Below are 23,940 nucleotides of genomic sequence, written 5' to 3' on the forward strand. Positions count from 1 at the left end.
CCCTTCTCTCCATAGCCTTTACCTGAGCCCTCTAGAACTTTGTTCCATGGTTAAACCTCTCTCATTCACAGTCACATCACTAGTAGGTCCTTTCCTCTGTCTCCTCTGGTTAAATAAATCCTAGCCATCCTTGCAAGGACATCGCTTCCTCCCTGTAGCCCTCCTAAGGAGATGCCACTCACTAACCCTTATCCACAGACCGTACCCAGGAGTTGGGAGAAGAACCCTAATGTCGGTTCCAAATGACAATTCCTTTACTCATTCAGTCTGATGCTAAGTAGCTTCTGTACTGCACTTTGTCAATGTCAAATGCCTTCTGCTACTCATTCCACCTCCTCATTCAGGGAGCCTTTGACACCTTGCTCAATCTTCTTTTCCAATTCAAGCCCTGCAGGCATCCAGGGTAGCTTCAAAATCTTAGTTCTTTGATCTCAAAAGAGTGTTCCTTCAATGTCACTTAAGCCATCCTTCCCTTGGCCACCTCCTGGACTCTGTCATTACCCAGAATTGCTCTACTTATAAAAAATTAAATCCAACAGCCTATTCTGTGGATATCCCAAGATTCCACTTTTCATTCCAATTACTGTCATCACATCTGTATTTTATTTCCTCAAGACCTTCAGTATCTTTACTCCTCTGCTTTTTTCTTCTCTATCAACCCCCTCCTGTTTTTATTTCCTTCCCTATCAAACTCAGATCCCATGACACATCACATCAATCACTGCCTTACAAATATCCTCAACTTCATTGCCAAGTGCATTGTCTTTCCATCCATTTTACAATCACATGGCAAAATTCCCAAATCTGGATAGTTCCTGCCCCACTGTTCTTTTCCCTTAACCCCACTTCTGAACTCAGGCTTCACAAGGAACCTTTAGAAATGTCTCTTAACCTCGAGGTTGGGCCACTACAAGTTCATGGTCTCTAACTGTAACTGGACCTCCAAGGCCATCCAGCAATTCTTCTAGATTCTCTGCCAGTCTCCATGGCAGCCAATTCAAATTTTCTTCATTCCTCAAACCTCCTACTTCACCATTTTTCCTCACCTTCTGCCCCTTTCAAAGAATAGCTCACCCCAACTTCATAAGCAAAGAGAAGTCATCAGAAGGGAGCTGGCCAGGCCACCTACAAACTCATCTGCATCTACACCCTGGCTTGCATCCTTCCTCCAGCACAATGGAAATGTGTCGCTGCCTCCTTAGCTCAAAGATCCATCAGTTATCCTTTATCTCAACTCCTCCCTCTACTGGCTCTTTTCTGTCAGCCTTTAAACAGGTTCGATTGGCTTCTTTGTTATAACAAAAATCTAATTCTCACCTACAAGCTGCACTCTGGCAAGTACCCTTCCTTCCTAGCCATACCTGATGCAAGTATTGTTCACATTTGTGCTCTCCATGGCCTCTTCTGCAATCAAACTTTGGACCCAAGTACTCCATAAAGGAGCTCTGAGCCAAGTTATCCACAACCCCCTTATTTACGCCCCTGAGAGAATGACTGCTCATTCTCTCATCCATAAAACACCCTCTTCCCTCAGCTTCAGGAACACTCTAATTTCCCTCCCCGAATCTCCTTGCTAGGACATCTTTTGCCTTTCCCTTCAATGTCAATTTTCTTGAGTGCCTCTATTGGAATCTTCCTACTCTCCCTTGATAATCTCATGTGCTCTGCTTGGATATTTCTGGTATTTAATCTCTTTTTCTATGTCAGATGCCAACCCATCTGCTTTGCAATTCTTTTCACAAGGAGACTATATAATCTCCGTATTTAATTTTTTGAACTAGAGAATTATTTTGACACAGCTATAGGTATAAAATACTGCCAAAGAACAAAATGAAATTTGCTCTTGATGCAATGTTTAAAGTGTTTTTACAATGGGAAGTTCCAAAATCATGGTAGCTACAATGTTTTGAACAGTATTGTGTGTCAAGCATGGCTGTAAAAACTTTGTGGACTCTCACTAAAACTACTCAAAATTCTGCAAGGTAAGTATTTTTGTTTTGTTTTGTTTTTACCATTATTAAGATTTTTTTCCTTTTATTTGTCCAGAAAGTGTGTTACAAAATAATTCTTATTTTAAAAAATTGGGATTATGGGAATATTTTAATTTTATTGTGGTAAGAACACGTAATACAGATTACCCTCAATAGATTTTTAACTGTACAATACAACAGTGTTAACTATAAGCACATTGTTGTACAATAGATCTCTAAAATGTTTTCATCTTGCTTAACTGAGACATGTTAGTTGATTAGCAACTTCCAATTTCCTCTCTCCCTAGTCCTTGGCAACCACTATTCCGCTCTCTGCTTCTGTGATTTTGACTATTTTAGATACCTCGTATAAGTGGGAATTGTACTGTATTTTTTAAATTTACTTATTTTAATTAGTTTCAAGTATACAGTACATTGGTTAGACATCTATATAGTTTGTAAAATGATCCCCCAATTGCTCCCTTCCTCCCCTGACCCTCCACCTAGCCAACCGTATTAATGATAACTGCATTCCTTATGCCATGCTCCCCATCCCTGTGACCATCCATCAGCTACTAATTTGTACTTCTTTAACCCCTCACCCCATGCTCCCAGCCCTCCAAATCCCCCTCCCCTCTGTCCATCACCAAATTGTCCACTATCGTTGTGAGTCTGTTTCTGATTAGTTTGTTCTTTTTATTCCTTAGATTTTGCATATAAGTGAAATCATATAGTGTTTATCTTTCTCTGTCTGACTTAAATATCTTTTAGGTCCATCAAAGCAATATCTTTTTCCATCTTCCTTTTAGTCTGTGTCTTTTAATCTGAAGTGAGCTTCTTATAGGCAGCATATGTAGGGGTCTTGTTTTCTTATCCTTTCAGCCACTCTATCTTTTGGTTGAAGAACTTAATTCTTTTCCATTTAAGGTACTTACTGATAGGAATCCAGTTGCTAACATTCTTTATTTCTGTTTGTGATACATGTTTTTTCTTTTTAAAGAAGTCCCTCCAACATCTCCTGTAATATTGGCTGGGTGGTGAGAAATTCCTTTAGCTTATTTTTGTCTAGGAAGCTCTTTCTCTGTCCTTCAACTCTAAATGATAGCTTCGCTGGATAAAGTATTCTTGGTTGTAGATCCTAGGTTTTCATCACTTTGAATATTTTTTTGCCAAGCCCTTTTGTCCTGCATAGTTTCTTTTGAGAAATCAGCTGCCAGTCTTATGGGTGCTTCCTTATAAGTAACTATCTGTTTTTCTCTTGCTGCTTGTAAATATTCTTTCTTTGTATTTAACCTTTGGCATTTTAATTATGATGTGTTTTGGTGTGCGCCTTTTTGGATTCCTGGTTTTTGGAATTCTCTGAGCTTCCTGGGGTTTTATGTCCATTTCCTTCACCAGGTTAGGGACATTTTCCATCATTATTTCTTCAAACAGCTGTTCAACATCTTGATTTTCTTCAGGTACACGGATCAGACAGATATTTGGACCCTTAATAGTGTCCCATATGTTCTTTAAAATATTTTTATAGTCTCAGCATCTTTTTTCTTCCCATTGTTATTGAGTGTCCTTGGCTTTCCCATCCTCTACATAGGTCATTTGATCCTCTTCTTTATTTCACTTTGTCTATTTATTCCATTTAATATACTTCTCATTTCAGATGTGTTCTTCATTTTTGACTTGTTCCCTTTTATAATTTCCATTTTCATTTTTGTTTTTTTTTATCTCTTTGTTGAAATTCTCACTGAATTCATCTACACTTCCTATAAGTTCATTGAGCATCTTTAGAACCAGTGTTTTGAACTCTGCATCTGTTGTTAAATTGCTTAACTCCATTATTTCTAGATCTCTGTTCTGTTCTCTCATATGGTTTCTGCTTCTTTGTCTTTCCATTTTGGCTGCCTTTCAGTGTCTGTTTCTATGTACTAAGCAAAACTCCAGGGTTCAGCTGCAGGCCAAATTTAGCCCCAGCCTGTGCCCCTCCGGAGCCACCTGTTAAGATTCAGCAAGCAATCCACAGATGCTGTGTTTATAGTTGCCTCAAAAGACCAGAAACTGAGGCCAGCTGCCTCCAGTGTGAGTCTAGCGCTGCTCAGTAAGGAGCACCTGACTTGCTGAGGATAAATCTGGATGTGGCTTGAGTGGGGCCTCGAGTTGGGGGAGGTGAAGTCACAGGGAATCCTCTGGGCAGAGTGACCTCTCTTATCTAGTTTGATGATGTCACGGCTATGGCGGCACTGAGTCTGCGCACTGGGAGAGGGGAGAGCTCAACAGGGAACAATGGATACTGCCAGCACTGCTGTACAGAGCTAGTCTCACCTATGCCCTCACTCCCACAATGTCTCCCTGTAAGTCCCTGGTGCCCGCTGCGCGCAGCCTAATCGGCACTGGTGCTCAGAACAAGCAGGTCCATCACTAGGAAAATCTGCTCGCGGATGCAGCCCGTTTAAGAGGCTTCTGCCACTGCCTCTGCCGCAGCCTCCATCTCACTCAGCCACTGGATACCGGGCAGCCCTGCGTCCTTGTCCCGTCCTACCTTCTGCCACTGCAGGGTGATTTGGATTTCTCCCTAATTGTATGGCTTATTCAACAAGATCCCAGGTGATTTTTCCTTGCTGCTTGCTTATTTCCGTCACAACTTTGATTTGATCGTCAGAGGGATGAACAGAGCCTATTGTATACGCCATTTTTTTTTCCTCCCCAAGGTAAGTATTTTGACCCCAACTTTCAAACTAAGAAACTGAGACTGAGAGAGATTATACAACCCATAAGACCCACAAGATCATGCTACTAATCAGTACTTGGCCTGGAGCATAATAATCCTGGTTCTGATAGAAATTAAAGCCCATCTTCTTCTCACCCACATTTCTTCTCCAATATGGGCATTTCTATACCCATCTAGTTCAAAGATGGGCTTCTTAACAATGCTAACAGAGAATTTTGGTTATGACACGTACACAATATGCAACATTATAATCAATAGCTAAAACACCAGAGATTTTTCCTAGAGTCAACTTTATGGATGACATCCCTCAGATAGATTATTCCATGCCTGTGCCATATATTATTTTAATATTATAAATTTTCCTTTACTGAAATGCACTACATCTAGATTTTTTTAATAAAGTTTCTTGTAAGAGAATCCTATTAGAAAGTCAGTTCTCATCTTTCTTTTTTGCTGTTAGAAATAATAATGATACCAAGCTTTAAAGATCCTTTATTTAAAACTCTGATCACCAAAATGGTCAGTGAAAAATTTCTAAGATCTTGAATTTTTCCTCAGCTGTTGAGCATACAATGGAATACTGAAGAAAACTCTAGTAGTCACTGGGGAAAAAAAATGTGTTTCTCTCATATGTATTTCCATAATGTGCATATTTTTTTGAAGTTGCCAGTTGATCACAATCCTGGCCTCGGCTGACCTAAAGACCAGGCACAGCCTTCAAAAGAGGCAGCTTTTGGTTTCTCACTTGTAGGAAACATAGTAATGAGTCCTTTAAATTTAGGTTAATAAATTCAAATTGTTCCCAAAGAAAAGTTTGTAGAAAAGCTTTTCCTCCTGAAGGCAGTAGACACCAATTAGAAGTCTGCCAAAAGCTTAGTATTCTTAGACTGGTTGGTATAGGGTTTGAGTAACTAAAGTAAAAGCGTAGGAAAGAGGTGAGGATGAGAAGAGATATTCTTCACCTTGGCTAGGGCAGATTCTGTCACTTCCAAAGTTCACTCTGAAAAGAAAAAACCTGCTGAGCCTTCTTTTACAGATACAGGAAAGTCAAGAAAAGGCCCTTGCTCAGCAAAAGCAGAGCACAGAGTGGTGAAGTGGCACAGACGCCTTTTCAAAGGAAATCTCTGCCGCAGGCTTGTCCTTCCGGCACTTGGAACACAAGGCGAGGCAAGCCACCCTCCTGTTAAGCAGGAACAGGCATTCTGGCATTCCTTGGCACACTTGTACTGGATAAATTAAACCATCAGCGATTCATTTAAGCTTTCAGCATTTGCTTAAAGAGAATAATGTACTCGTGCAGACTCAGGAGACATTTATCTTTCTCCTAAGAGAGAATGCTCAAGTGGGCACTTTTATCACGTTCAATTCGACAAGCAATTATTGAGCACCTACCACATGTCAGGCAGTGTGTGAGGTGCTGAGGATAAAAAAAATAAACAAAGCAGCCTCCTGCCCCTAACGGGTCCCAAACCAGCCTAAGAAACAGACACAGATCAAGCAACTCTAAGACAACAGGAGCAGACTAGATTTAGACTAGTGGATGAACGTGGTTCCGTGTAAGGCGGAGTGTGGAGAAAGCGAGTGGAGGAGAGGAGAGTGTGCTGGGAAAGCTTCTCAAGTGATCACATTTAGGCTGGGTTTTCTCCAAACCGCCATAGCCAGGAAGCAAATCCCAATCTTTCAAAATTCATTGTTCTAAGAACTCACAAAGACTTGGAAAGAGATACATTTTTAAAATATACAACGTCCTAATTAGTGGCTGTCCTCTGAAGCCAAACTAGGCAGCTGGGTAGCAGACTTCAAAGCCACTCATCTGATGACAGGCTAGGACGCAGAATGACTTTAAATGAGAAATAAGCCCCGGCTGAGCTACATTTTGCTAGCACCCCAATTTCGCCATTGCTGGCATGCCTAATTTATTCCTTCATAAGTCTTTTTCTCTTTGTCATCCCAAAGCAAGATAAAGCTTCAGTAGTCCTCAAAGGGAAATATTAACAATCCCATTAATTAAAAGATGCATGTAAACTTAAGCCTGAAAACTCTCATTCTTTTTGAGTTCAGAAAGTGAGCCAGTTCTTGACTCCAAGACAAATATTTTCTAGCAGGGCCTAGCTTCATCTAGGACTAGAGGCTAACTTTATTCTTAAGTACAGTGAAACAAATGCTTGTCCTTCAGAATGGAATTATAATCTGATAGTTGATTCTAGTTTAAGACAATAGACTAAATGTCGATCGTGAGCTTAATGTTATTCATTCCAGCATTTATGAAGTACCCACTATGTACACAGTAGGAACAGAAACTGATGAGCTTTCTTTACCACTGTCATTTCCCACCCCATCCCCACCCCTAACAGTCCCCATCAACACACACCTTCATTTTCATCACAGCACTTATATACTGTCTGGCACTGTATTATGATATACTAGAACATGGGCTGGCTTCATGAGGGCAGAAACTTCAGACTGCTGTGATCACTGCTATAATCCCACAGTGCCTCATAGAAAGTACTTGCTCAATGAGATAATTGCTCATTCACGTGAAGGAGCTAGGCATTGGACAGTGCAGTTGACAAAGTTACAGAACATAGTGGCAGCTATATCATTTCCATATGAAAGGAGTTGATGGGTGAAAGGCTAGGGTTGAAAGGGATGTTTTAAAACTGGTTTGCAGAGCAAGCACACTGTCTCTACTGAGATTATGTGTTGGAGTGATTTGGTGAGAATATTGGAGAATTATGGGAGAGCAGCTAAATTCCTTCCACCGACTGGATAAATGAATAAAAGAAAAAATGTGTTTGATTGAATAAAAATCAAAATAATATGGGAACTTTTCCTGCCAGAAGTCTCATTTAGTAGGATGAATACACTATGACAAACAAGGTGGCTGCAAACATACATGAAGTGTTAGAGAAGCCCCAGAAAATCAACAAAATGAGGAAGACAGATGAGGACATGCGAGCTGAGGCTTACTGTAAGAGTGGGAATTTTCCAGTGTTGCCCATTTGCAAAAATCTTCAGTCTGGCATTATATACTGTCTGGCATTGTATTATGATATACTAGAACATGAGCTTAATGAGGGCAGAAACTTCAGACACACATAAGACTTCTCTGACTTTGTTAAAGCCTCTTTAGGTTAGACACAGGAGCCTGCATTCTGAACCAGACTGCCTGGGTTCACATCCTGGGCCTGCCACTTACTACATGGGTGACCCACCTCCTTATCCCTATAAGGTTAATAACATTTATATCTACCCCACAGGATTGTGAGAATTGACTTTATAAATATACTTAGAACAGGGCCTGTCAAGTAGAGTAATAGCAAATGTTGTAATTATTTTTATTATTGCTATTAATGGAACTATTATTATTGTTCTTATGAACAGATTAGCATGCCGAAGGATGAAATAAATGACCAATATGGTTTAAAGGGAGTTCTAGTTTCCACCCTAGGCAGCGAGGTCTACTGGGCCCATACCAGAAAGATCAATTTCAACAGTCTAGCTAAATCTTGCCCCTAAAACACACAGCACAACTTTTAATGTAAAGGGAAATCTAATTATTTGCAGATAAATACTATGAGCCCAGATAATAGGCATTACATAGAAGGGAGGCGCCTAAAAAAAAATAAGGAATTATATTAATTTATAATATTCATCTCAGACTCTACAACTTGCTTTTTGGTTAGAATTAAAATAATTTGGCATCTTAGCAACTGTCCAAGAGCAAGCTACTTTTAACATTTTGTCATCGATTCTTTCTGCTTTTAAGACCTTAAAAGCTACTACTATTCTAAATCACAGAAGCTATTTCTAAACCACAAGCCGTAAAAATGTCCAAGTATCTCTAAGCTTAATGACATTATCATTGAGGGTTTCCTAGCATGCAGTGTGAATTTCAGGAACTCGGTAAAAATTTTGTCATTTGCTCATGTTTATACATTAAGCATGCTTTCTACTCTATTATTCGTGCAAAGTAACAAGGAAAAAAGTTGAATTTATTAGCACGTTTCAGCTTCTATGAAGGGATTTAGATAAAACATCAAGAAATGCTTTTAAAAGATAGAAGCCTATGAAATTAGGAGTCATTATACCCCGAAATATGCTTTATTATACAAATTTAAAAGTAAAATGATTTTCAAAAAAACACAAGTATTCAAAATGATGACAATGTTCTGGAAAAGGTAGTGATGGTTTTAGTGTGTATACTAAAAACCACTGAATTGTACACTTTATATGGGTGAATTGTATGGTACATAAATTACCTTAATAAAACTATTGAAAAATAAATAATGGAGGCAACCTGGATGTCCATCAACGGATGAATGGATAAAGAGGTGGTACATAGATACAATGTAATATTACTCAGCTGTAAAAAAAAAAAAAAAAAATCTTGCCATCTGCAACAACATGGATGGACCTGGAGGGTATTGTGCTGAATGGAGTGTCAGAGAATGACAAATGCCATACGATTTCATTTACATGTGGAATCTAAGGAACAAAATAACAAAGATACAAAGAACATTTTGACAGTTGCCAGATGGGAAGAGGGTCCTGGGAGGAGGGCACAAAAGGGAAAGGGACTAATAAATACAAATTAGTAGTTACAAAATAGTCATTGGGATATGAAGTACAGCATAAGGAATATAGTCGACAATATTGTAATAACTATGTATAGTGTCAGCTGGGCACTAGATTTATCAGGGTGATCATTTTGTAAGTTATATAAATGTCTAATCACTAAGTTGTACACCTGAAACTAATATAATATTATATGCTGAATGTAATTGAAAATTAAAAATTAATTTAAAAAATAATAGCAAAGCATATACTACCTCTAAACATTAAGTTGACAGGAGCATGAAGACACAAAATCTGATTAAAGTACTTTTCTTTTTCCTGATAAACTTAGATAATACCATCAAAGCTTTACAGCAATCATTTTCACTAATGTGAATGATTAAATACAATAATGGCTTGGATGGTGAAGACAAGATGGTGTTAGCAATATTACCTTCTCTACCTTTTTATTCTTCATAAATTAAATTGAGAGAATTATCAAGCCAAGCAATTCTACTATTACCAATTTCTGTTTATCAGCTATTTAGAGTGGACAAAAAGAGAAATACTGTTGGTTAAATGGTTTAAAATTGTTTTCTATTGCTAAAATTTGGTATATGAAGTATATGGTTGTAAAAAAAATTTCAAGGACAAAGTAATTTTTAAGAAATTTATTTTGATATGTAAGGGAATGACACTGATAATAACCCCTGTAGAAATGTACCTTTAAAAAGTTTATAACACCTAACACTGATACTATAAAACCTGACATAACACTTAATGTTGAATGAATCTAAAATAATTTAGCTTTTAAAGAAATATTTTAAAATTATCAATAAACAAAATTTCATGTATTTTCATCCTAGACTTAAATTTTATCTTGTAAAATGTATAGCAATCTAATACATGCGAACATGTAGATAACTGTTACTACATTGTTTAAAGCTACAACATGTATTTGAGAACAAAACTACCACATCCAAGAGAAAGGAGACTGCAGCTCAAGTACTGGGACCTTTCAAAAAACCATAAAGTATACAATTTAATTCTACTTATTTATAAGAATTTCAGCATAAACATGATATATAAACAAATGATTTACATTAATTATGACCATTTTATGCACTTAACCCAAAGGCATGAATTCATGTGTAAGGTGTAATCGACTTAATACTTTTCCTTGGTATCTTGCTTCCTTTATACCAATCGTTACCAATTTTGTTAATATACTGGGAATCTAGTACAGACCAAGTAAATATCATTCAAGAGAAGTAGCATGAAACATCGACCAAAATCATTTCGTGTTTACATATAATTAAGATTTACAAAAGCCTGAAAAATTACAGAAAAAGTTATGGAAGAAAACACATCTTGGGCTCTATTTGCATGTAAACTCCATGAAAGGAATGGAATTTTTACTCACTGCTCTACCCCAAGGGCCTAGAATAATGCTTGGCATATTGAATGAGGGAAAAAATGCATAATATCTCCATTACCTTAGCAAGAGGGAAAAAAATCTTCAAGTCACAATACATACAAAAAGAGGTAAATTGTAAAGTATTTTTTATTGTAAAAAAGTCAATAGAGGTTGACAATGCAAATGTTATTGCAGAACATTTCCCCTTGGTTCCTGAATTTGCTAGGTTCCTAATGTACCAGCAAGTTTCCATTAGCACGTTTCAGGTTTCATGTTGATTATATGATATATTGCTTGGAAATAAAAGTCCATCTGATATTAAAAAAAAACAAAACAAAACCTGTTGTGCTTTTCCTTCACATTTCCTGCAGGGAGATCTATGTATCCCAGACGCTTTCACAATTAACAGTATAGTGCCTTAACCAAACCAAAGAATCCTCCATCACAAGTTACTGAATCGAACCTCTACTAACATATGCAATATAACCAGATTTAACAGTTTAAAAACAAAAGAATTTAGAATTTAAAACAATCTTTAGACTGATTTTTCATATTTGAAAGACTGTAGTTTATTTGCAGCATACAAATGGAGAAAGTAGTGCAAAATGCATCAAGTTTTATATGATAAATATACTTTCAACCTAATGGATGCCTCAAAAGCAGAGTGAAAAATTACCACTTCTCAAAGGCAATCTAGACTGACTCAGTACTAAGGTCACAATTTAGAAAGATCAATTGCTATTCTATTTCCACACGTTGCAAAATGATTTCAGAAACAGATTAAACATACAATGTTTTACAAAAATAGAAATATTGTTTGGGACTTTACAAAACTTTATAAAATATAACACTATATTTGTAAATCCAAGATAGTTTCACCGAAATAGACATTTCCACAGATATAAAGTCTAGTCAAATTTGGTCTGTCTTGACCATTCTTACATATTATTTTTTCCAAATCTTCAGCCTAAGTAGATCTGTGCTCTATCATAGGATTTTTTTGAACAGATTATTTTCAAGAATTTTATAATTTTTTCATTCTAGAAATAATGTTAAAGCAGATGAATTTATACCTACAAAGTCTTTTACTAAAAACAAACTAATACAATTTGACAATTCTGTATTTGATAAATTCCAAACCAAATTCTTAAGAATGACCTCCTATTAACTGAAAATTTATATCTGACAATTATAATTTGGTACCTATAAAACATAAAAATAAAATCACAACTATTTTGTGAAAAAATATTTATTCGTAGAGAAGAACTTCTAAATTTAGTTATTTGTAGCTGTCAAATGACAAGTTATTTTCCAATTATACCCATTCATAAACACTCATTTTATCACCTCGAAGAGCACCAGTGTATTTTTAAAACAAACTAAAAGGTGAGAAAGTAGGGGCTTATTTCATATAACAATGCTATTAAGATAAGGCACCACTTGGTATGTGAAAAAGCCAAAGTATTTCCAAATCATGTATTTTTGTTACTGGTGTCTTAACCATTAAACAGAATGGTTAGAAAAAAGCTAATAATGTTATTAACTAACCACATTATACTCCTTTGTCCATCATTCTTTGCTTTTAGTTTTTCCATATAACAGAACAGTTAACAACAATGTAGTACATGATCTGTTAAATAAGCATCTCTTCCCAACCTTCCAAGAAAATAATCTAGAATGAAACAATAAGAAACCAAAAATTTATCTGCTATATTTGTAAGAGGCTATCCCTGCAGAAGAATGGAAAGTCGTGGGGCGAGTGGTGGAAGCAGTAGGGTTGGGAGGATGGCAACAGGAGCTATTTCCTATAGAATGTATTGAGGCACATAGGTTAAAAGTTTCTCAGGCAAATTCATGGCTAGAGCAAAACAGAGAGAGCTCAGAATTTTACATTTCCCCCAAAGCTGATTTCTTAGTCACATCCAATTTTATATTTCAAAACGTGCCCTTAGTCACTGCTATCATCATCATCATCATCATCAGATACATCATTTAAAGGAGACTTCAATGACTGACTGTAAGAGTCTGACCTAGTAGGCTGGCATGTGGCCAAGTCCCCAGTAGAAAGCAGGTCATAGCAGAAGTCACAAATCCGTACAGGCTTAGAAGACTGGCTGGGAAGAAGGAATCTCTTTTCAGAGCAGGGCCCACAGACAACAAAACCACATTTTCGACAATGGTGACGACGATTAACAGGCGTAAATTTTGCTTTCTGACAACGCATACAGACAGTTGCCTCCGAGTCAGGAACCCAGACAGCAGCATGTTCATTACTGGGTGTCTTCCCACTTTTGGAGAGTAAATCAGTAACACATTTATTTATGTGATTCATCCATTCCGATTTCTCAGTGGCAGTGGCAGCATAAACTGCAAATGATTTAGTTGGTGTCTTGATAAGCCATCCATTCCTCAAGTCTCCTTCATCTTTGATGGAATCAATAGTGACATTTTCCAGGGGAATAATATGTTGTTTGTTATATTTTTTCTTCTGGATGACAATATTGCCATATACAAGAATATCATTAAATAAGAAAAACTGCCTTGCTTTGGGCTTTTTTCTGCATAACTTAGTCAATACTCCTTCTCCAATAAGTACCCGTCCAGGTATAGTTAAAGGTTGACCAGCTGCTCCAAAACAGTTTTCTACTATATTTATACGTCTAGTATTTGCTTCGCTGTTTGCTAAGCGGTCCACCATCTTTTGCTAATAGCCTTTAAAAAAAACAAAACAAAACAAATTAGCACATAAAAGTTATAAATCCATATAAGAAATTAAATAACCTAAATTTAATCTAACAGATCATTATTTTCACCCAGAAAGCAAAATGCTCCAAAATTCTTTTCCTCTAAGGTAACCACTAAGCATACCAAAAGAGCTAACATCTCCCAATATTTATAATCATAAAAAACACTATTAATCATCTCCATATAGCACCATACCAGTTAGGCAGGTATTTATAGAAGTATAAACTTCTTACAGACATAAAGGAATAACAACTGGACAATGAACATAAATCATTTCTGCAAAGTAATAAATCCAGTTCCATGAAATTTAATCTCAGTACGATTATGAACGAGAGGGCCAAATATTATATAAACTAAGAGAAATGACTATGATTTTTCCAGTAAGCTATTACCATTGAGCAAAGGCCTTCATTCTTTCAAAGGGATTACCAGAACTGTTTCCCAACAAGTCTCCTTGTCTTTGGTCTTGCCCCTAAATCGATCTTCGGGCCATGATATCTCAAATGCAAACTTAATCATACCATTTCTTAGTATGACTTCCCTAACCTAGCAAATGCAGAATATTTAGCATGGCATCATTACCTGGTCCTTGCTTATCTCCCCAGACTCATTATAGTGAATCTTCACCTCAGACTTTATGTTCTAAGAATACCCTACTACTTGCAGTTCATTTCACCCATGCATGTCTTCTCTCATGCTGTTGTATCCTTTACTACTTACTATCCGCTAGCTAATACCCTTTCTTCAATACTCAGTTCAGCTTACCATATCTATTTCCTTAAATTCTATTAGACTACACACCTTTCTCTGTGCTCTTCATGTTTTATGTACCTTCTAGTTTCAGTCCTACCAAAGGATTGAAATCTGTCCCCTCCACAGGCTACAGTGGAACCTAAAAGGCAGAGACCATCTGATATCTATATTTGAAACTGATGCCAAGGTGCTCAAATATGTTGACAAGTATATTTTGGCAATGTGCAAAAAACCCATATTAATCTAATTTTAAATGATCATAGATGTAATTTCTAGATGTAATACTGACTTGATTCGAGTCCCAGAATTGTGCCCTACTTCAGACCTACTAATCTAATACTACTGTACTACAACCAAGTCATATTAAGGAGGAGCGTTTAAAGTTTAAAGACTAACAACATAGTCTTAAGTTCCAGTAGTCAGCACACAAACTGATGATACTGTAACCCTTCTTGGCCTCCATTATAAAAGAAACAACAATTCTGATTATTCTTGAATTCTGTCTCATCCCCAATCTTATAAAGTCCTCTTGCCCTCCACAACGGTGGGTTCTGCCCTGAAAGTTGTTCCTAAGAATTAATATGATAATGCACGGATCCAAACTGTGATGCCTTCTCTTCGTAATTAACGCAGATCTGCCAGCCAATTAAAGGTCTACTACCCTATGCACGAGTGCAACAAAGAAGAAACATGAAAAAAAGACCGAAGTCATTCATAATTAAAGAAATAATATTAAAATATTAGGGTATTTTTTAATATATCAGATTTTTTTTTTTGTAATTTCCAAAGATGCAGTACTACTCAAGGTATAGGGAAACATGCATCCTAATACACTATAGAAAATATGTGTACCCTGTGACCTAAGTATTCTACAAAAAGTTTCACTCAAGCCCATAAAGATAAGTACAAGGACAGTCAACACAGCAGTGTGTAAAACAGAAAAAAATTGGAAAAGCTCCAAATGTTCATCAAGAGGAAGTGGTTGAACATTTTATGATATGTCCTCACTATGTATCGTTAAGAATGAGACCTAATACAGTGATATGGGGAATTCTCAAGATACTTGGGTGGGTAAAGAACTGAACATAATGATCTTATTTTTATTTTAAATGTATACCGTATTTCATCAAATCCAAGATGCTATACATTTTAAGACATCCTCATTTTATGTGCCACAAAGAAAGAAACATGCTGCCAATTAAATCATGGCATACCCTTGATTATATGGCATCCCAATTTCAGACATAAACTATAGTAAAACAATATTCACCTTTAGGTTCAATGAAATATGGTATAAATGCATAATCACAGACACTTGTAAATATGTAAGCACACATAAAGAAAATAAAATTAGGAAACTATATACCATAATATTAACAATGGTTATCTCTGGGAAATACAATTAAGGACAATTTTTCATACTTTGCATTATATTCAAACATTCAACAAGTGTTCATTTTGTTAGGCACTAATCTAGGTGCAGAGAAAAAAAACAAAAGCAAAAAACCAACATAGGCAAGGTCCTTTCTCTTCAAGACTTACATCATAGTTGGGGAGGGAGGAAACAGAAAACAAAATCAAGAACCAAACAGTAATTAATGTTATGATATTTTAAAATGACTTTAAAAAAATCAACCAGAAGTTACTCAGATTGGATGATCAGGGACAGCCTTTCTAAAGTTACTACTTTAGCAGATAAGGAAGAACTAGATATGCAGATATTAAGGGTGGAGAAGGGAGAATATTCCAGGCAAAAGGAATAACCGAAAAGGTCTAAAGGCAGAAAAGAGGATGGTTGGCACTTATATAGAACTGAAAGTATCAATTCCCATCCAAATAAACTGCTGTTTCTACTCATTTGGACATAGAGTTATTAATCAGCTCATATACTGGCAATGCAAACAGGTTTCCTATTATTGCTACTACTGGAATTAATAGCACCACTAATTTGTTCAGTGCTTTTCACATTTTCTGATTTTAACTGTCTCAAATTCTTGGGATATAACTAAAGAAGTTTTTATTATCTCCCACAGAAGTGTCAAATAATGTTAACTGAAATGTGAGCTGAAGGAGAAACTAAGGCACAAAGACAGATTCAGTAATGTAAGAGGCAAAACAGCCTGGAATTAACTCTAGTCACTGGGAGCCCAAGTAAGGAGCTGAGCACTTTGTATGTATTACCATATTTCCTAGTCACTTAGGATAATTATGCACTATTAACTCAATTTTATAGATGAGTAAACAGAGACAAAGAAGTTAAGTACGCCGCCCAGGGCTGTCACAGAACTGGGGCTCAAATCTGACTCCTTTTTGCTATTACCAGTATACTACCACACACTAATTATTCACTAAGGCTCTACAAGAACTAAGAAAGCTAATGCTAACCTCTGGACTTTCACTGCAAACCTTAAAAATACTGAAGAGAGATAAGAGGATCTTGAGCAAATAATCTGAAAGGACAGGTCATCATGATTTACTTAGCAAGTCTCCTGATGATGTTTCATTGTTCAAATTTTACAATATATTAGGCCTGATTCTCTGTTCATAAATCTTTCCCCCATTTAAGAACAAAGCAACATAAAATAAGTTTGGGGCATTATTAATTGGTATTCGGCTAAAACAAATAGCTTTCATAGTCTGACAGTGACCCACAGAAGAAATACATCCCATACTGCAAGGATGCAAGGTTAGTGGGGGAGAGAATGAGAGACAGGGTGAATGCGGGGAGGGGAGGTTATCAAAAGGGAAATCAAAGTACCACTTTTAGCTGATTACTTGATACCCCAAGGCAAGGTTCTTTGGTAAACTGGATTAAGGCACTATTCTTTAAGTGGGGCCTCTGCCTTCCCTCAAAGCCCAAATCCAAATTTACTACCAGAACACTGAGGTGCCCCAAGCAGTAAGAACTCTCAAAGACTCTGTGAGAGTGTTAGAATACAAGATTACCAAGGCTAGCCAAGGATTAAATCCTTTGCACATCTTACTCACTGAGCCACACTGAAGAGGAAGCAGAAGACAACTACAAAATGTTGTCTTCTTTTCTGAGGAAACGAATACCAGTGAATATGCAAAGAACTAGGAAGAAAGCTTCCCCACCCTCTGGCAGAGATGACTTCTTTAGGGCAGATTCCAAGTAGTAAAATTACTGGGTCAAAAGGCATGACTGTTTAAGGCTTTTACTATCTTTTACAAAATTTCCATTCTGAAAGGTAACACCAATTTGTCGAGCAGCACAATCACTGTACCCATCCCATTTTGTCTCAGAGTATTTTTCTTTAAAAACTTCAGCAAACAGGATTTTTTAAATGGTGATTCATTTTATTCATTTCATTCACTTTTTATTCATTGTTTATTCAATTAACGATTATTTATTGAACACTTCCTAGATGCCAGATATTATTCATGTCCTCTCAGAGTTTATAGAGTCTAGAGGAGAAAGACAGTAAGTAAACAAATAGGTGATTCTGAAAGGTTAAATGCAAAGAAGAAATCAGTGGACTGCCAAGAAACAGGAAAAAACTCATTGACTGAGTACAGTAAGTCCTCCCCTAACGCTGCTGCTGTTGTCTTAGGTTTCCACTTTAAGCGAAACTATGTATACTGAAACCAATTTTACCATAGGCTAATTGATATAAACAAGGGTTTAGTTCCTAAGGCATGTTATTAGAGCACCTGCTGTAGTTCAGAAAGGCCTCACTGAGGTGGTTCTATATTCTGAGTCTTAAAGGATGAGGTCAGCCATGAAAAGATACTAACACTATGGAGAAAAGTCCTAAGGCAGGAAAGAATAGTACTTTAAATTTAATTGAATGTTTTATTTCGTAGCTACCTATTGAGGCAGGCCAACCACTTTTTAATGTTTAATAGCCACTTATATTTTTAAGTTCATTATTTAGGGGTTATTAATCTGTATGATTGTTTTACATATAAATGCTATTGACCCATTTATTTCTTTGCTTTTCCTCGTATATTAATCTATAATTTTGTTTATGGTGTTTGACAGAGGCAGTTTTATTTCTTACATAATTAAACTTATAGATCTTTTCCTTTGTGATTTTCTTCTATTACTCCAAAGCTTCCCTTATCCAGATATCAGATACACCTATTATTATCTATGTTTTATAATATAAATTTTACATTTAACTCTTGTATCCATCTAAAATTTACTCTGGCAAGGTAAAAATTCCTTTTTGTCTTTGCAAATATCTGCATTCCAAAAGAGCTAATTAACTGCTCCAGATTCACCAAGTACTAACAGTGACCACAGGTTTCCTCATTTGTAAATGGGAATAATAATAGTGGCTATGTCCAGGAAAGAATTAAATGAAGTAATGCATACAAAATGTTCAACAAGTAGTCAACAAGTGGTAGCTCTTATAAATGATATCAATAATCAAATCTACTAATATATAACACTCTTTAACATATTAAATCGTTATATATTCTAACATCTGCTTTGGGAATGTTTGATCTAATATATTAATTTGTTCTATAATTCTTGTTGGTACCATGCATCTGGTAGAACTTCTGGACTATCTCCCATTACTTATTTAACCTTTCAAAAACATTTTACCTAATCTTCTCTTTATTTTTCCAAATGAGTCTACTAAGAACAGTGGTTCTCAACCTTAGCTGAACACTGGAACCAGAAAAGCGTTAATTTTCAGTATATCAGAAAACACAGACATCCCAATTTACTATCTGGGTCCAAAATACCCTTTTTACTTATTTTTAATATTTAAGCCATTTTATGACTAATTTACAGAAATAAGAATAAAGAGATAATAAAAAATAGCTTTAAGAGTAATTTAAATATGAAGGTACATATATCCAAAATAGCAGCATCTTTTGAATGCAACTAACTGCTCATAAATTATCATGCATGAATCTGTAATACAATTGACCTTTGAACACCATGTGGGTTGGGGAGCCAACTTCCTTGCACAAACACCCACATATAACTTTTAACTAGTGAAAAACTCGTGAAAAGCTTAAGTTGTAACTCAGTGTTGGGGTGGGGGGAAGGCGGGGCTGATTCCAGTTCCCCCTTTCCCCCATAGATACCAAAATCCATGAATGTCCAAGTCCCCTATATAAAACGTTGTATATCAATGCATACAGTTGGCTCTCCACAGCCAAGGACTCCCAAACTCAGATCGCAACAGTACAGGTATTTGTTGGAAAAAAAAATCTGCATATAAGTGGACCCATGCAGTTTAAACCCTTATTGTTCAAGGGCCAATTTTATTTCCATTTTCTGTGTTTAGGAATATCGTTTACTCATTAATTCTGAGTTTGGAAAAAACTCATCTAGAAAATCATCATCTGAAGACTCACAGTCTGAGATTTCACTTACAATGATTCACCATCATTAGTTTAAGTGTTGCTGTTTCTTTGCATGCATTTTCTGACTTGTCTAATAGTTCTGAAATGTCTACCTTTGTCAACGTTTCTTTCCCATAAAAGGTGGAAAGTGAAAAATGAAGAAATCTAAATTCTCAAATATGTTAAATGAAAGCTTAAAACAAACAAAAATACTAAGGACATCTCCAAACTGTTTGTGTATCTTCTTGAAAAATGATGCAATGCTTTGAGCAATGCAATAATAAAATTGGAAGATGATGCAATAGTGATGATTTATTTTATTATTGCATCATCATCTAGGCAATTACATCACTCTTCCATTTTCTTTTTTGTTAAGTAATTCCTAGATGATGAAATAGCAAAATGCTTCAAGATGTAGGAAAAGCAAGATCTCTAAGATCTCATAATATCAGATATACACATGTCCAATGAACTCATGGTAACTGCAAACTAGAGTAATTTTATTAGTTTTTTTAAAAATAACTAAATTTCCTTTTTTGTTTTGAAGATCTCTAAGAATAAAAGTTACAAAATATCCATGACTACAAATAATTAGAACTGCTTAAAATGGAAATTCAAAAACCAAAATCAAGACCAATAAACTCTGATAAATACAAAGGGTTAAGAAATACTGATACCTAGATCCCTTCCCTATTCTGATTTTATTAGTCTGGGATATGTGGAGTATGGGCACTGGAACTTTTTAAAGCTCCCCAGATAAGTCTAATGTGCAGTTAAGGTTTAGAACCACTTTCTGATTACAATAAACAAAAGAACAAACAAAATCCACTGAAATTTTGATGGAACTTACATTACACCCATAAATTAATTTGGATTAAATTAACATCTTTATAGTTTTGAGTGTTCCTAGCAAGACCGATAATGTCTCTTCCTACTAAGGTTTCAAATCTTTGGTGGCCCAGTAATTTTGCAGGTTTATTCTCACAAGACTGTTACATTTCTTAAGTATGTTCCCAGGTATTTTAAACTTTTTGCTGCTACATTGAATCTAATCTCTTTTCCACATTATATATTTTTTAATTTGTTACTACTATTGATAAGAAAACTATTGACATTTCTGGTTCCCCTCATCCTATCCAGCCACTTCACAGAAAGAACTCTATAATTTCTAACAGTTTTCCAATTGACTTCCTTTTTCTTCTTTTCCAGTAAATAGTGTCTGGAAGTCTTAATTTATAGTTTAAAATTAAGAACCACAACAAAAGCATACCCCTCCAAAAAACAAAAACAACAAAAAAACAAAACTTTAACTTCCATAAAGTCAGCTTTAAATACCACTTAAAAAAAAACTTAAATAATCCAAAATTTCAAGTTATCTCCTTCACAACTGTAAACAAGAACTGCATTTGGATTGTCCAAGTTCTGCCCTAGCCTTTTGCTAACATCTTGTTTCTAAAGTAATATGTTCTTCAGTGGAGTGTCTACCACCTGTTAAACATGTAATACTAGAAGAGGCAAAAGCTCTTAAAAATGAGAAAGAATACTATTTACAATTGAGAAGAAAGCCCAACTGTCACAAAATACCATGGTCCAGTTCTTACTGAAAATCAATACTCCTTACCTCATCCTTGAAGGTGAGTTTAAAACAAAAAAATAATCTAACTAATTTCTTACATGTACCCATGACATCTGATATCAGTGAGCTTCAGTAGTCAACTGTGCATTATACTGGAAAAACCAATGAACTATGAACCAAAACACCTGGATTCTCATCTTAGCTCAGGAACTGAATAAGAGATTTCACATAAATGACAGAAGAGGAGGAAGAGAAGCAGTAGCAGCAAGCCTTACTTGCCTATAAATCAGTTTTTATTCAAACTTTTGATTGTCTTAATACGAATCAAGATTTTAAAATCTGTGTTACTGCTGAATTGAGACTTTACAGAAAAAGGAAGAGAGGGAGAGACACAAGGAAGTGGGGAAAGAAGAGGTAAAAACAAACAGCAACAAACTACCAGAGGTACAAGATCCCTAGGCAAATGTGTAAGCATTAGAGCAAACCACACCCTCTCCTAATGCATTTAAATCAAATTATTCTGAGTGCCTACTACATGCAAAGGACAAGAGAGTTCTTAATTTCAAAAATTCTATAGTTTAGTAAGCACAATGATAATCAAAAAATTCTAAGTAAGACTTTCAATAAAATTTTAGAATAATAAAAAATACTTGAAAGTTTAGCAAATTAAACTTGGAATTTTAGTAAATTCTACTTATTCCATCAACAAGAAGGGACAAAGTTTTTCCTCCTCTTTCCACTAGGATTTCTGCCACTGTGGCAAACCAGCTATACAATATATATTGCAGAAATTAAAAGTGATAAAGGGAATGGGTTCATTTCTTAGGGAAATCAAACATTTATTTATATTTTAATTTTAAACTCATATAAAGCTGGATTGAGAATAACTGAAACTTCAAAAGTTTGAATCACATTTTGAGACACCAGTCTTTTTTTAAAAATCTCTCCTAAGCACCAAATATTCCTATCACTGAAAAGTAGACTCAAATGCATTATTCTAAAGTCTTAGCCAAGAAAGGGAAAAAAAGAAAAAACATTTACTCAACACCTATACACACTAAGCATGTCCGCATTTTATTATTTTAATAATTTCTATTTTGTTAAGTGATCCATTTTACAAAAAAAGTAAACTGAGTCATGGATTAGTTAAGCAATTTTTCCATGGTCTCACAGCTAGTTTTTGTAAAAATGCATGTTCTTTCCATTTTATTTTGCTACATTCAGAAATAACTATTTTAGAAATAGTTCATTCATGTAGACTTATGTATTTGGGAAAGCCACTTGATAAAATAAAGAGAAAAAAATTTAAAGCAGATGGTAGCAAGTATAAAATACACTCAAAATGATTCTTAAAATACTAAAGGAAGTAAAGAATAAAGCTATGACTAATTTACAGTGTCAATACAGGTAGTTCCAAAAAGATTAGGCTTGACAGAGAAACTCACCACGGTATATAAGAACTAAGCCATAGTTGAGGATTTTAGAAAATTAATCTAGAAAACTACAACAGTCACACTAGAAGTTACAAAAGGTCTTTCTTTAGAGAGGTAGGAGAGAGGGGAAGAATATGGACCTCAAGTTTTAAACAAGTCCTCTCTCTAGTCCTTAGCACTTAAAACTACACAAGACAAGATTAGTATTTTTAACTACAAGGTAACACTCTATTCAAAAACCAAAGGTTTCCTAGCCAAATTAAATCCAAAATCCTTAACCCAGTCAGTATTCAATATCCTTCACAGTCAAGCCCCAGCCTCCCCCAGTCTCTCTTTCCATTTTTATCACCTTCTATATGTTCTCTTTGTTACAGTCAACTAGAGTACTAGCTAGTTCCCAGAATATGCTCTAGGCTTCCTCCCTTACCTCTCTGGGCTCAGTATGTCCTCTCTCCCTTGCTATTCTGAAATCTAACCTGTCCTTCAAGATGCAGTCAGTTCAGTAGCCTCATAGCCAGATAGTTTCATCTTTAAATCCTCATTAACACTTTGTGTGTGCCACTTTATGGCATTTACATTCTGTTTAATAGATATCTGTGTACCTGTTTATTCTCAACAGATCTAAAGACTCCTGAAAACAAGAATATTATTTCCTACAACGTTTTATTCCCAGTAACACCTACAAAAATGCCTGCATATACATCCTATCAATGCACACTGAGCTGAATATGACCAGCAGCAGTTAAAGTAGAAGCAGCTTCTCCACTGGAATGTGACAAAAATCAAAGACTTTATTTTTGATGTCTATACTAATTTTCACAGAAAACAGGAACCACACCCCCCCCAGACACAATTGCTTCACTAGACCCAGAGATTTTAAATTTACAAGCAAATGTTCTGACCCATTTAACTATGGTATCTAATTATGAATTCTAAGTATTGAGCATGGCAGATCCTGTTTTTTTTAAAAAATCTTTATCTCATGATAATATATAAAAATGCTTTTTTCTCTAACCAAAAGGCACAGCTGTTAAATTAGCAAATAAAAAATGATGATGTGTGCATATGCTCATTACCAACAAAATTCAGATAAAAAAAACTGCATCATTTCAAAAAGTACTTATACAGGGGTGGCTGTACAGTGCTGACAGCTATTTAAAAAACTACTGTATAATATTTGAAAAATAAAGTTGGCAAAGCCCAATTGAAATACTGCTGTAGAACTGGTTATCCCATCACATCCCTAACAAATTTTCTTCAGTATTTTTCCAAGCAGTTACAATCTGCTCACTAGATTCAAGGCTTTATGTTTTCTGTTAAGAGAGAAAAAAGAATGAAACAGACACTGGGAATTAAGACATGTACCACAAGATTTTAATACATAGCACAATGAGAAAGTACTATAATAAAAATATTAACAAAGTGGTAAGGAAGCTAAAAAG

General features: G+C 35.6%; 1 protein-coding gene and 1 pseudogene across 1 annotated transcript; one reads left to right on the plus strand and one right to left on the minus strand.

The window, feature by feature from the left end:
- Nucleotides 1-9,905: 9,905 nt before the first annotated feature.
- Nucleotides 9,906-13,397, minus strand: PLEKHF2 (pleckstrin homology and FYVE domain containing 2). Its single transcript, XM_006916673.3, has one exon. It carries the CDS (start codon nt 13,362-13,364, stop codon nt 12,615-12,617), a length of 750 nt encoding a protein of 249 aa, XP_006916735.1. The 5' UTR covers nt 13,365-13,397; the 3' UTR covers nt 9,906-12,614.
- A 7,677-nt stretch (nt 13,398-21,074) lies between these two features.
- Nucleotides 21,075-23,940, plus strand: part of LOC102898851 — a 13,302-nt pseudogene continuing 10,436 nt past the window's right edge.

Source organism: Pteropus alecto, unplaced genomic scaffold (assembly GCF_000325575.1).
Source record: "Pteropus alecto unplaced genomic scaffold, ASM32557v1 scaffold164, whole genome shotgun sequence".
NCBI lineage: Eukaryota > Metazoa > Chordata > Mammalia > Chiroptera > Pteropodidae > Pteropus > Pteropus alecto.